The sequence below is a fragment of the Humulus lupulus genome, chromosome 1 (assembly GCF_963169125.1).
Source record: "Humulus lupulus chromosome 1, drHumLupu1.1, whole genome shotgun sequence".
Lineage (NCBI taxonomy): Eukaryota > Viridiplantae > Streptophyta > Magnoliopsida > Rosales > Cannabaceae > Humulus > Humulus lupulus.
Window position 1 is genome coordinate 186,769,661 of NC_084793.1, and position 15,562 is coordinate 186,785,222.

Genomic DNA, 15,562 nt, shown 5'->3' on the forward strand with positions numbered 1-15,562 from the left:
GGAGCTCGTAGAGGAAAACCAAGCTCAGCCATTAATGATTGAAGCCAAAATATTTCGGAAGCTCCATTAGCTAAGGCACGGTACTCGGACTCGGTGCTGGAACGGGAGACCACTTTTTGTTTGGCGGATGACCAAGAAATGAGATTGAGACTGAGGAACACACAGTAGGCGCTAGTGCTCCTGCGATCATCTGGGCAAGAAGCCCAATCGGCATCCGTAAAACAGTGAAGGTCATGAGAGTGATCGGGTTGAAGAAGTATACCGAGATGAGGGGTGCCTTTGAGGTACCGAAGTACCCGTTTGGCTGCTTGGTAGTGTACACTTGTTGGAGCATGGAGAAACTGACAGAGCTTGTTCACAGCGAAAGAAATATCGGGTCGAGTCATAGTGCAATACTGCAGTGCGCCAACCAAGCTACGGAAAGATGTAGGGTCCGAGAGTAACTCACCGTCGTACAAGGACAGTGATTGTAACGCCATTGGTGTAGCCACAGGTTTGGAGTCCAGAAGTTGGGTCTTGGTGAGGAGGTCTCGAATATATTTGGATTGTGACAAGTGAAGACCTGAGCGGGACCGAGAAACTTGAATGCCAAGGAAAAAATGGAGAGGCCCAAGATCCTTTACTGCGAACTTGGTGCCCTGATGGACCCAAAACGGGTATGTTTAAAAATTATATATATCGCAAGCGCACGAATCGTCCATATAGAATAGTGATCGTGTAAGCAAGGATGTCGAACCCAAAGGAGTTGTCTAAAATCGAAAATGAAACTATTTTAAATCAAAAGTAATAAATTCTAACCTAGTTCCAAAGATTGATGAGTTTTAATATTATGAACATAAAATAAAAGATTGACAAATAAAGCTATTTAAGAGAATGAAAATGAACCAATAATGATTTGACAATAAGTGTTAAAAGAAAAGATTATTAAGATACTAGAATCCACAAAATGTAAGTTTAATAATATTTATTAGTATATTGATTCCCAAGTTTTAGTGATAGTTAAAATAATTTAAACTATCCTTTTCCAAAAATATTTATAATTTTAAACACAAATTTCTTATAAAAAGATATGATTTTTCTTCACTTTTCAAAATTATAATTTCAAAGCATTTAGTGTAAATCAATCTAATGAAATAACAAATAAATCAATGAACATTATTTATAAGGCAAAACATAATATTTTTGTTCTAAGCATGGATGTGTACAATTTAATGACACATCTTACACAAAGAATATTATGTTTATGCACTAATGAAGAACAAAGTGTAAATATGTTCTAACAATCTAAAATACAAGATATTTAAGATGAAAGAAATAGAAGAAAAATCCATAAACTTTGTTGTATTACAAGGGAAATCAACATACAACATAAATATTACCTAGTTACAAGTTGCTTCATCATGATCTTAATAATATTATAAAAAAGATTAGAAGCACATAACTAGAGTAGAAATTACAAAATAAATGACATACATACTTGCAAAATGCTCTTGAAAAACCCAAATGGAAGAGAGAATGGTAGAGAGAAAATGAGAGAAAAAGATGGTAACCAAAACATTAAGCACCCCAAAATGGTCTTCAAAACCCTTATTTATAGCCAAAATGAGATTATTAAAATAATCAATTTAAATTAAGTAAATTGATTAAATTAATAATAATATGGTAAATAGGGGTAAATTGTAGGAGTGATGATGATTTTGGGGTAAAAAGTGTATAGAAAATGGGTAAAAAGTGGCATTTTTGAATATAGGGGACAAGAGTACAAATTGACATTTTTATGGGCTCAAAATGTTGGTGGCATAGGTTTGGGCTGGCAAGTGGCTGCTGCAGGGAGGCTGGTTGGGTGTGGGGTTGCTTTGGCTGAAGAGGGCAGTGGCTTGGATGCAATGGACAGCTGGCGTTGGCTGCATGGCTGGGAGGCTTGCCAGGCGTGAGGGACAAATTGGGCCAGGCGCTTGGGCTGGCAGCTGGGCAGGAAGGGAACGGGCCCAGATTGGGCCTGAATGGGGCAGAGGCCCGAAAGCTGGTTTGGAGCTGAAGCTGACCGTGGGCCTGGGCTCTAGCATGGGCCTGTAAAGAAAATATTTTCTTGTTACTTTCTACAAAAATATCACTTTTATTTCCTTTTCTCTTCAAAACTAACATTTTTTCTTCTCTTTTCAAGAGCATTAAAATGCAACAATTTATTACAAAATAAGTAAATATTAAATTAGAATTAAATATTTTCAATTGTAAAATAACTCAAATTAAGTCCATGAAAATACTAATTGAAATTTAATCTACTTTAGAAACTAAGATCAATAAAATAACATTTTTTTATACTTATAATCTAACAACACAAATTTTAAATAATTAAATTACAACATATTATAATAAAATATCTATAAAAACATATAAAAATCTAGAAAACTACAGTAAGACTAATAAATTAAAAATTACATAAAAACTTAATAAGTTAATTAAAAACTCAAGAACTAAGCAACAATTAGCATATAAAATATGGTAAAATAACTCTAATTCCTAGAGTTATCATGCCCAGAAATGTTAAGAGACCGGCAAGGACGGCATCACTTGAACCTGTGAGGATAATATCATCAACGTATATAAGCAGTACAACCACAACATCTTGCTTTCTGTAAATAAAAAGCGAAGCATCAGCTTGTGAAGCAGCAAAACCCCAATCAAGGAGAGCAGTGCTCAATTTAAGAAACCAAGCCCGCGGGGACTGTTTCAACCCATAAAGAGACTTAGACAGCTGACAAACGTGGTGAGGATGAGAGGAATCCACGAATCCCTGGGGTTGTTTCATGTATACTGTTTCGGTCAAATCACCATGGAGGAAGGCATTCTGAATGTCAAGTTGCTTGATGGACCAATTAAATGAGACAGCAAGGGATAGAACAAGCCGAATGGAGTTCGGCTTAATGACTGGACTGAACGTTTCATGGTAGTCTATTCCTTGCGTTTGGTGGAACCCTTTCGCGACAAGGCGTGCTTTGTACCTGTCCACAGAACCATCAGCACAAAGTTTGATGCGATAGACCTATTTGCACCCAACAATACGCGCACCAGCAGGGGGAGGAACAAGAACCCAAGTATTTTGCGATCTTAAGGCATTGATCTCGGCTCTCATGGCTTCATTCCAGCGAGGGTCAGTACTAGCTTCACGAAAACTGGATGGTTCAACGGGAGTCCCTGCAGCCACACTAAAAAATAAACGGGGCTTATGGATGCCCGATTTAGCTCTAGTAATCATAGGATGCAAATTAGTAAGGGCAACGGGAAGCGTATGTGGACCATTCATATCAACCATAATAGGAGTATTATGTGGGGAAATAGGTGAGGGGGCAGTGGACGAGGAAGGAGAAGATGAAGTTGAGGAGGACGGGAAATAGGGCTGAGTGGGGCGGGTGTTGGGGAGTTGGGAGAGGGGACGGGAGTGGGGGAGTGGGGCTGATGGGATGATGGAGCCGAGAAATTAGTGGTGGGAAGAGGAGGTTGGACATGGCTGTGGGGAGATGGAGAAAAAGGTAGACAAGGGACAAGAGAGTGTGCTTGTTGAGGAGGAGGATGGGAGGCCGAGAGTGAGGAGAAAGGGAAATTGGACTCATTGAAAATGACATGACGAGTGATGAATATACGACCAGAAATGGGATGGAGACACAAGTATCCTTTATGTTTGCTACTATAACCAAGAAAGGTGCACGAATGAGAGCGAAACTCAAGTTTGTGGTGATTATAGGGGCGAAGAAAAGGGAAACATTGACAGCCAAAGACTCTAAGAAGAGAGTAGTTAGGAGATTTTTGATAAAGAAGTTGATATGGACTGTGGTATTGGAGAACTCGAGTAGGAAGTCTATTGATTAAGTAGGTGGCGGTGGAAAAGGCATACGGCCAATATGAGAGGGGTAAGTGAGCATGAGCAAGCATGGTGAGGCCGGTTTCAACTATGTGACAATTTTTGCGTTCTACACGACCATTTTGTTGAGGGGTGTGAGGACAAGAAATTTCGTGTTTGATTCCATGATTAGTGAAGAAACGGGACAGAGGTCGGTATTCACCGCCCCAATCTGTGCGGACAGTTTGAATAGTGGAGTGAAATTGCGTGGAGACTAAGTTTTGAAATGTGAGAAATGTGGAAAAAGCTTCATCTCTATTAGTAAGTAAATAAAACCAGGTAAATCGCGTGAAATCATCAATGAACAACAGAAAATATTTAACGCCAGTAATAGAAGAAACCGGGGCTGGACCCCAAATATCGGAATGTATTAGTTCAAAAGGCTTTGAAGCCTGAGATACAGAGTTAGGAAAACTCAGCCTATGAGATTTTCCTAATTAACAAGATTGACAAAATGAGAGAGACTCTCTTCGTGGAAAATGAAAATTACATTGAGAAGAAACATGAGAGATAACATCTAAACTAGGGTGACCCAGCCTTGAATGCCACAGATCAATGGACGACTTTGAGGAGTAAAGTAAAAGGGGAGAGGCCCAGGGAGGTGACTTGGTGGAGGAGTGGACTCGGTAGATGCCTTGATCAAGAAGACCTGTGAGAAGAATTTGATGATTGACCTGGTGTTTCACAAGAAAATGAGTGGGGTGAAATTCAACATATGCATTATTATCCGTACAAAGCTGAGAAACACTAAGCAGATTTTTGGACAGTGAGGGTGAATAATATAAACGACAAAGTTTAAGAGAAGAAGAGAGGGATGAGGGAAGATATGCAGAGCCCACATGAGAGATACTAGCCGACTTACCGTTGCCCATAGTAATTTGATCAATACCCGTGTAAGGAGCTGCTGATTCCAGTAAGTTAAGGTCGGGAGTGAAGTGGTGAGAGGCACCCGAATCCATATACCACGCCGAATCAGAGAAGGAGTTGGTGGATGGGGGAGTGGGTAGTAAGGGTGGGGTGGGTGAGGAGGGTCTTTGTTGGGTAAGGTAAGCATTGAAGGGCCTGGGAGAATTGGGTTGGAAATTGAGATTGGCGCGATGGTAGCAAGTTATGGCGGTGTGACCAATCTTGAAGCATATTTGGCATTTGGGTGGGCGAGTTTGTGGACGGGAATTGGGTTGAATCCAGGGCATAGATGGACGAGAGGGAGGTCGGTGTGAAGATGAGAAAGAGGTGGGATGAGATGAAGTTGGTGGTGGTCGAGAGTGGTTTGAGGAAGTGGGTGATGGTGGTCTCGGTTTGGGAAAGGGAAGTTTGGCAAAGTTGGCTTGAAGGGAGCTAATGGAAGCAGCAGCTGTTTGACGTTCAAGTCGAGCCTCATAACTGAGGAGAAGAGCATGAACTTCTTCTATAGTAGGGGGAATCGGCCGAGCAAGGATGGGTATAACAAAGGCATTGTACTCAGGGCCTAAACCATTGAGAAGGTAGGAGAGATGGTCTTGAGATGAAATCGGTTCACCAACAGAGGCAAGAGTATTGCACAAGGATTTCAGCTTTTGCAAATAAGCTGAAGCAGTAAGACCATCTTTCCGTAAGGATTGCAGAGCAGTGCGAAAATTGGAGCTGTGGGCAAAAGAGGCAGCTGTGTACGTACGTTCGAGGGAGACCCATATCTCAGCTGCCGTCGTGAAGCTAACGATTTGCCCAAGCAAGGAATCAGAGAGAGAGGCGTACAACCAGCTCATGAGCAACCTGTTACACCGATGCCATGCTTGAAAGTTGGGGTTCGGGGAGGAGGAGTCGGGGCCGAGAAACTGTGAGGGGCAGAGGACCGAACTGTCAATGTATCCTTCAAGGCCATTGGCAATAATAATGTTCTGCATTTGCATTCTCCATACAAGATAGTTTGAATCATCAAGCTTGACTGAAATTGTTTGAGTGAAATTTGGAAGAGAAGGGTGGGTAGATGAGAAAGAAGAGTGGGGAACGGTAGGGGCGGCGGCAGGAGAAATAGTTTCAGGGTTTATGATACTAGGGTTTGGAGGGGGGTTTTGGGTATTTTCGTCCTCCATAAGTGGGGTGGAATTAGTACTGCCTTCGGATGCCATAAGGAAGGCCTGATACCATGACAGAAGGAATAAGAGAAAGTGTGTATTGTATTCTTTGAGAAGTAATGGTACACAGTACTAGCTTTATATATTACACGTGAAAGGAAATAAAGAGCCACTTGGCAATATAACAATGAAAAAGAAAATATCTACCAATAGCAAAGAGATAACAGTAAAAGGGAAATGAAATATTCTATTGTTTAACAAATAACAACGATAACGATACCAACAACAATGGCGTTGACGAGTCGAGCCCTTTTCTCACCAAGCAAGTTGATGGAGCTGCCGAGAAAAATTCCAAAAACCCTCAAAGAATTCTTTGCTTGAGGTCCTGCTCTTCTATATCCATGGAGGTGGTTGGTTCTTCTTCGTCTTCTTTTGCAACGCATACTCATACCAGATTCGCATGATCGAAAAGGCCCTCCGATTTGCTGGCATCGATTCTAAGGAATGAGAAGAAGCAGTTTGTGGATGTGGGATGTGGAATTGGAGGGAGCTCTCGATATCTGGCAACCAAATTTGATTCAAAATGGCAGGGCATCACCATCAGTCCAAGCTCAAAGGTCCAATTCTCTCGCATCTGCTCAAGAATTGGCCAATAAGGTTTCCCTTTCTCTCTCTTTAATTTTGTTGGTTACTCAACCAAATATGAAATATAGAATTGTTGATGGAGTTTGAGTGATTGAAAAACTTTCATTTGAGGCACAGCACATACACAATTGATGATATGACCTTAAAACTACTAATAACGAGAAACAACAAGAATCCCTTTGTGTTTGACTTTCTGTAGGGTCTTATGCATCAATAGAATGTTCATTCCGACATTCTTCGTTTATAAGTTTCCCATGACTACAAACAAGAGTAAATGATAAGATATATGTACTTTTTATATATATACGTTAGTATAGCTTCATTACCTTATGTCCTTCTTTGCTACCTTTCCCACTGATCTTATGGGAACAAATAGTAGGCTTTTCCCACACCAAATACATTTTTGAATGGTTAATAGTTAGTACTAGTTTGTGATTATATGCTTCTGTTATGACCACTGATGATATGACCAGTGACCATGTTTCACAATTTTATATATAATAATTACAATCAGTATGATGAACGCACACAAGTATGAAGTATCATTGGTTGGTGTTTAAGTAAGATTGGATAGTGGGAATGATAGCAGGTATCAATGTTTTGTGTGGATATAATTGCTTCTCAATGTTTTCTCAAGTTGATGATTGTGATTGACCGGTTTCTAATTCTGAGTGTATCAGAAAAGTTTCAATCACTGATTTTAGGAGGGACGTTTTGATAAATAGCAGAGAAGCATTATTGACAAATATGTATAGATATGATATGTCTTCACTGATGTGCATTATATAATTTTGATACATTTAAATAATATTTGGAAGGTGCACCCTTATTTCGATGCATACATGCTATAAGTGTTTGGAATGCCTTTCTAATGTTTATGACTTAAACTTTAGTCTGCCTTTCGTTTATGTAGTTATATATACATACTATGTATGACTCCTTTGATAAGGTTGTAGGATTGGCATTGAAGGTTATATTAAGTATATTTTTGGAAAGGTGGGTCTTCAATTTTCGAGTAAAATATTTTCAATTAACTTTTTATCACTATTTTCGTTGTTGTTTTGGTTTGGTATTTACTGCTTTGTGTAGCAAAGATTCTTATCAAAACATATTGAAAGATGTTTATCTTTCTTCACCACATTCACTTATCTAAATACGGGATCTTGTTTTACTTGTCTTGCAAGAGTATGAGGCCACATCAGCTAATTGGTTATATGCATATAATGACTCATGATTGATCACTTTGGTGTGTAGTGTATATGCTCATACTGTTGAATAAAGTTGAGAGTGGCATATCAAAAGTTGTCTAAAACGTTGGGATATATCTTATTCAGGCTATGGGAGAGGCTCATTGGTTTATTATTGACATTTCAACTGTTTAGTGATATGGCAATGGGTGCTATTTGATACAAATGAAGATAACTAATTAGCATTTTTTGCAATGTTTGCAACTCATGCTTCAAATGATTACTTCTATTATCCAGAACTTTGCATAGAAGATACGAGGGAACCAACTAAGCTCGGCAGCAATAAGTATTATCCTAGTTATATGATCTCATACATTGAGGAAAAAACTTCCCATTACAAGTGGTCGGTGTTGCTTCTTTTGTCTTTCTTTAGTGGTAATTTTATTACATATGTTAATGACCCTGCTCAGAGTCTGTTAGCTACAGTTAGGATAAAAGTGCATTAGTCTGTTATTTTATTGTAATTAATTCTTGTTTCAAGGGTCGTGTATATATATATATATATATGATTAGAGGCTAAGCTCAAGCTGTCGCTGAGCTCATTTTTCTCATTTTGTCAAGTCTTGCATTCCTCCGTTTTTCTTGCTCAACATTATTCTCTCTGTTACATTCAACTTTCTTAGAATCCAAACATGGCATCAGAAGCCAGTGCATCGCATGCTTCCACTGCTGAATCATCTGAGAATCCACACATCAATCCACCAACCAATGTGCCTAGATCCACATCTGCTCCACCACAGAAACCTCCGATCGCAGCTCCGATTGCAGCTCCGGCAAACAATCTGCCGTTCAATGCCACTCTCGCTCCTCTGAATCTGAGATTAGATCGAACCAATTACTCCTACTAGAGATCTCTAGCTCTTCCAGTCACTCGTGCACACAATCTGCATGGAATCCTCGTTGGAACCATTCCATGTCCACCAGAACTTCTTGAAGATATGACTAATCCTAATCCCGCTTTTGAACATTGGATGCGTTGTGATCAATTCCTTATAAATTGGCTTATGAACTCACTTTTTGAACCTATGACCAGACACATTCTTCGCTGTGAATTTTCTCGTGAGATTTGCTCTGTCTTTGAGAGAATGATTGTTGTTCGATCAAATGATCGTGCTTTCCAACTCTGTTTCTTCAAATGCTCAAGAAAGGCTCTATGAATGTTGATGATGTTGGGATTTGTGCTCTTAATGCATATTTCTGTTTGAATGATTATTGTTAACTAAATAAAGTTAATATTTTGCACTCATATTTGTATTTAATTATACATGTCATTTATCATGAAGATCTAATATTATTGATGTGGTTTTGAATTAAGTATATATATAATGATATATATGCAAGATGATTTAATTCAAGATAATAATATAAAAATTGTTCGTAATCGCTAAATAAAGTGGGAGCTACATTTAATAAAGATTATGAGTACATATCTTAGGTTTAAGACAAAACAATTTATATAGACTGGTAAGTGTAGTGATACAAAAAGATAGAGGTACCGTATATAGACACAATAAAAAAAAGAACTTCTGATAATCTCAGTCAAAATATAGAAGTTCAACATTAATCAATCGATGATCGTTTGAGAGTTGACATCAATCTTGAAGTGAGCGATGAAATGCTATTTGTGCTTTTATGACTTTTGATTTATCTGGTAAGGTTCAATATTACTACTACTGAATTACTGATATCTTGGAGTCATAGAACTACAAGTGGCTGGGAACATACTTCACAAATATGGAATCTGCTCCTTACTTAAATGAAAGTAGATTAGTTGTACTTTTTAGTGTTGATTCGAAGTTTGAACATAGAATGTTCAATTTCTATTAGAGAACATAAATTTCATTCTATAATTAAATTTATAAAATAATGTTTATTAGAGGATCAATAGAGCTAATTGATAAAGACATAATTAAAGAAGTTAACAAACATTAAGACCTAGCTTTAATTATGAACAACTAGCAAAGGGTCATAACTCATGCAATGACTAAATCAATGGACGGTATTATAGTTATAGCTTCTAATAATATAAGACTATAGTTTTGAGAGTTCAACTATAAATTTATAGTGGAACAATTCATAGTTAATAAATTAATTAATGGAACTAAGAGTTAGTGAAATTAATTAAATTATTGGAGCTTAGAACTATGGGTTCATACTGTCTCCATACTAACTCGATAACACAGTGGTAAGATTTTGGTATTAAAAGGAATTACTTAAAAATAATAAAGTATTACTTTTAATCTCACAAAATAATATTATTTGTGAAATAATATTCAAGATATTATTTATGAAATAATATTTAATGACAAATAAAATCATATTGATAATTTTGTAAAATTAATTTTTAGTGAAAATTAATTTAATCATATTTAATTTTGTGGTGTAATTGTATACTACATAAAATAATATGATAAAAGCCCAACAAATAGCATTTTATAGAGATAAAATATCACAGGGCCCAAAGCCCCTGTAGTTGGCGCCAACCACAGTCCAAATAGATTGTGGCCCACGCATAGGCCCAATGTGATTAGGGCTAGGTCTTATTTCTATTTTTATATTAATAAAATATAAATCAAGAAAAACTAAGGAGAGACATCAGATTCAATTTCACGATATATTTGCCAAGAGAGAAAAAATAGATAACTTTGTTCTCTTTGTGAGAAGAACACTCTCTCATGTGTTGAGATTCAAAAGTGTGTTATTGTGTATCCTACCAAATAGCATAGACATCCACCTGTCTCATTCTCTTTGTGCGAGTCATAGTATGGATGATGGGTTAGGAGGCTAAGATGCTATTTGATCTATGTGTTCTACATCTAGAAAATGTATTTGTAATTTTCATTTTTTCAGATTCATGTCACATGAGAAAGATCTCATTCTTTATATGGTTCTTAGAGTGATTCGATCTCATGCTTTAATAATTGTTATTATTGCATTGAAATATTATCCCATGTTTTCGCTGCACTGTCAATCAATAGTATCCCAGGCTACCAATATAAAGCTTTCAGATCCTAGTACATCTTCATGGTGCCTGAATGTAGAGAATAAGGGGTAATATGAGATTCATCCAGAATCTCCCAATTAATCTCAGTGTCTATCGGAACCCAAATCTGATCCTCATACCTAAATCAAATCATGCTTGACACTGTATAGTCCTTAGTTATTCCAGCTAGAACATCCTCTCTAATCTTTCTCATTTGTGGGCCACTCAACTGTTTCCCTTTGATCCTCTCTAAAACAGTAAACTTATAAGTAATGTTGGCCACCTGGCCCACCAGTAACTCTACTTTAGCTCTGTTCATATCCTTCAACCAACATGATGCATAGGCAATTTCCTTTTTCTGTCTACATAAGAACACAACCCAACTCCTTTCTCAAGGCGTCACAATAAACCATAAACTCGTTCTGATCTGCAGGAAGATTCAAAACTAGAGTTATCATTAATCACCGCTTCTGTTCTTGGAAGTTGTCTCACATTTATCTGACCATGCAAACTTTTGATTTGCGTGTCAACTCTGTCAATAAGATAGAAATCCTTGAGAACTCTTCCACAAAATGCATGTAATACCCTACCAATCTAAGGAAACTCCTGACCTCTGAGGCATTCCTTGGCCTTGACCAATCTCTGACTGAGAGTATACCAAAATATCGTCGATAAAAACGATCACAAACAGATTTAGATAATCTTTGAACACCCTGTTCATCAAATCCATAAGTGATGTCGGAGCATTAGTCAATCCAAATAACATGACTAAAAACTCGTAATGCTCAAATCTGATACAAAAAGTAGTATTCTGCATAATCCTTATCCCTAATCCTCAGCTGGTGATAACCAGATCGAAGATCTACCTTGGAGAATATTGTCTTTACCTTGTAACTGAACCTTTAGTCCCTACAACTTTGTTAGAGCCGTTCAATACAGTGCCCTAGACGCTAGTTCCGTCCCTGGCACCAACATAATCACCATTCTATCTCTCGGTGTAGAGGTAAGCCTGATAGATCCTCTGGAAACACATCCAGAAACTCACAGACTAATCTAGTCTGTCCTAGTCCCACTGGCACGACCTAAGTGGTATCCACTACCCTAGCTAAGAATCCTATGCACCCATCCTGCAATAGGTCTCTAGCTCTAAGTACAAATATCATAAGTATATGGGCTCCATGAACAGTGCCAACAAATACAAAGGGATCCTCACCCTCAGGCTCAAGGGTTACCATCTTTCCTTGCAATCTCTCATTGCCCCATACTTGACTAACCAAATCCATATCCAAGGTCATATCAAAGTTGGTCATAACCAACTCTATCAAGTCAATTGATGAGTATTTTCCCACAATAACATAACCCATCTCTTAAGAGTTACCAGTAGGGCTCCAAATTCTCATCACAACATAACCACATAATCCACATAATAATTCAATACTTTCACTAAATGCAACAAAACAAAGAAGACATGACACTAGAACCAATCAGCGTAATATAAGAATCATAACTAGGAAGCTAACCTGTCACTACTGAGGGACCAGCCTCAGCCTCTAACTCTGACTGTGTCAAAGTAAACACTCGAGCTGGAGTCGAGCTATTCGCTCCCTTTGGTTCATCCTTCATTAGCCCTGGGCAGTCCCTTTTGAGGTGCCCAACCATCCCACATAAGAAACATGCCTTTCCTCGGCATTCTCCCAGATAGCACCTCCTGCACCGAGTGCATTCCGGGTAGAGTTTCCATTCCTCGCCCTCACCCTGATGGCCCATTTGAGCACTTTGGAACCCCTTTTCTAGTCCAGAGGTACCGAATATGTTGATATATTTTCCTTTCTGATCACTGGGGCCTTTGCCCCTGCCTGGTCCATGTATCACTGCCTAAGCTCTGCATATCTCATTTCATGTGGCCTCAACAACAAGGGCCCTCCCTACCACCTTAGCATAGGTAGAGATTGTTAGGTTCATTTTAGGTTTGTTTTAGAGATTGTTTTATGTTATGTTTTTAGTTATTTAGGATTGTTTAGCGCAGATTTATGCTTGTTTTCTTCTTGTTTCAGGTTTTAATGGTCAAGTACATAATATGGAGTGAAATAAGAAGAAACATGTTAAATATGATAAATAAGATGGATTTCGTGTTGATTGTGGAGTTTCAAGACATTATGTGTGGAAAATATTACATTGAAGATGCTCAACACACGTCGTTTATGCTCTATAACGCAAGTTTGAGACTTCAAGCCGCATTTTGACCATGATTTATTCACTTTTTGGATACACTTCAAGAAATAGAAGTTGTATATATTTCTCTTAACTTTCCATAGCTTTTTGAATCATTCAATTCAGAGTTATGATCAAAATACGATGAGCTGACGCTGCTGGCTATTCGAAACGAGTTTCCGTTCTATTCTGGAAGTAGCGCCCCAGTGCTACAAAGATAGCGCCCCAGCGCTATCAAGAACTGAAAGGCAGCGCCCCAGCGCTATTTAAAGGGCGCTACAGCGCTAGTGAACAAAATTTTAGGCATTTTGGCTCTGAGCGTTACAGCGCTCAAAACACAGCGCTACAGTGCTGTATACGCGTTTTGCAGATTTTAAACCACTTTTTGTAGGGCAAAATGGTCTATTCACTTGGGAATCTTGGAAGACTATTTAAGGAACATTATTCTGCGATTTTGGAGAGTAGTCTCAGTTTTTAAAAACCCTAGATTAGAAGAGGCTGTTGTAATTAGTTTCCTGTTTTCATCTGAATTCTTTAGGTTGATTTTATGAACAATTATTTGCAGTTTATTTCCATCATGTTATTTATGAACTAATTTCTTTTATCTAGGAATTAATATAGTCACTGGGATTTCTATTTAATTTTATTATAATTTTCTATTGATACTTCTTTTCTATTCTAATCTATATGATGTTTGTTTAATGCTAGTAAATACTTGATCACTATTTACTTGATTTAATGGTTTTGATTCAAAATTCGAAAGATGAGAATTGAATATGCTATCATTGTATAGACATAGGTTGCATATTGGACGAAAGTACCTGTATGACTTGTGTAGTAATTATGTTTCCATGTTTAATGCCTTTTATATGTTCAAGTTTATCACAGAAATGTAGAAAACCTGCATATAGATTGAGATCTTATATCTTGAAAAAGAATAGGAATCGATTATATTAACCTACTATTAGAATAGAAAGAAGAGATTTAGAATTGATTATTAAAATTAATAGAATGAACAGTTGATGAAATTAATTCCTAGGCTTTTTATTATTGTTTTATAATTAGTTGATTCATTGTTTTGTTTCCAGTTCTTTAATTTTTGCTCATAGTTTATAGTATTCCTTTTACTTTTAATTATTCAATTAAATTTTAATTCACCAAATAGAATTTGAAAATCAATTAGTGGTATTTGGAAATCAGTCCTCGTGGGATCGACACTCTATTTATTATATATTACTTTATTCGACCACGTATACTTGCGTGTATAGATTTTCACGATCAAGTTTTTAGCGTCGTTGTCGGGGACTTAATTGCCAATATCACAGTTATTGTTATTTGTTCTAATTTGGTTATTTTATTTTATTTAATTTCTGTTAATATTTATTTGGATCAAGGTTCCATTGTGTTTCAGGACTTGTTGGTATATGCGAAGCAATAGACACAAGGGGACTATACCAATCAATCTGGAAATTGAAAGAATGTGTAGACAGAACAGGAAAACAAAGAGGAGATTGGAGTTTACCATGACTGACAATTTGGGAAATGGTGCTAATAATGCTCAAGGGGCTGCAGAGGTTCCAAGGGAGCAAGGACCAAGAACTTTGAGAGATTATGTACTTCCTACTGTTACAGGAGTGCATTCATGCATTAGACCTCCAACCATTGCAGAAAACAATTTTGAGATTAAGCCAACAATCCTTCAAATGGTCCAATCAACTTTCTAGTTTGGAGGTATGCCAACGGAGGACCCCAATTTTCACATAGCTAATTTTCTGGAGTTATTTGACACGTTCAAGATGAATGGGGTGAGTGATGATGCTATAAGATTAAGGCTATTCCCATTTTCACTAAGGGATAGGGCGAAGAGTTGGTTGATATCCTTACAGGCGAATTCTATCACTACATGGGAGGAGTTAGCTCAAAATTTCCTTGCCAAGTTCTTTCCTCCAGCGAAGGCTGCCAAGTTAAGGGGAGAGATTAATAACTTTTATCATATGGAAGGAGAGTCACTGTATGATTCTTGGGAGCGCTTTAAGGAGTTGTTAAGGAAGTGTCCACACCATGGAATAGAAAAGTGGATGTTGGTGCATAATTTTTACAATGGGTTAAATGGAACAACTAGGACAATTATAGATGCTGCGGCGGGAGGTGTCTTTATGAGTAAGAGTGCTAATGAGGTGTATGAGCTATTAGAGGAGATGGTGATGAATAATTGCCAATGGACAACTGACAGGGGACAACCAAAGAAGGTGGCTGGAATGATGGAATTGGACGCTATATCAATGCTTTTTGCTCAAGTAGCAGCCTTGACAAAGCAATTACAAAAGACTACAATCTCACCTCAAGCTATGCAAGTTCAAAACTTATGTGAATTGTGTGGAACGATCCATTTACCCAACCAATGCCCTGCTCTAGATATGAATAATATGCCCATGGAAGAAGTACAAGCTATAGGGAATTACCCGAAACAACTCAATAATCCAAATTCCATGACCTACACCCCAGCTTGGAAGAATCATCCTAA

At 37.7% G+C, this 15,562-nt stretch overlaps 1 protein-coding gene across 2 annotated transcripts; it reads left to right on the forward strand.

Moving 5' to 3' along the window:
- The first annotated feature begins 6,218 nt into the window (after positions 1-6,218).
- Positions 6,219-8,998, forward strand: LOC133801352 (uncharacterized). 2 transcript variants are annotated; one of them, XR_009876847.1, is made up of 2 exons: positions 6,219-8,187; positions 8,468-8,998. XR_009876847.1 is itself a non-coding variant. In XM_062239539.1 (2 exons), exons 1-2 carry the CDS (start codon positions 6,457-6,459, stop codon positions 8,690-8,692), a joined length of 378 nt encoding a protein of 125 aa, XP_062095523.1. In that variant the 5' UTR covers positions 6,219-6,456; the 3' UTR covers positions 8,693-8,998. The 2 variants fall into 2 exon arrangements, 1 of the variants encoding a protein (XP_062095523.1); XM_062239539.1 differs by having other exon boundaries at positions 6,219-6,609.
- Positions 8,999-15,562: the final 6,564 nt, after the last annotated feature.

Excerpts from the sequence above, each read along its gene's own strand:
- LOC133801352 (XM_062239539.1), top strand. The coding sequence starts at position 6,457 with ATGAGAAGAAGCAGTTTGTGGATGTGGGATGTGGAATTGGAGGGAGCT. Across the intron at positions 6,610-8,467 it reads CTCAAGAATTGGCCAATAAG|AATCCAAACATGGCATCAGA; the intron begins GTTTCCCTTTCT and ends CAACTTTCTTAG.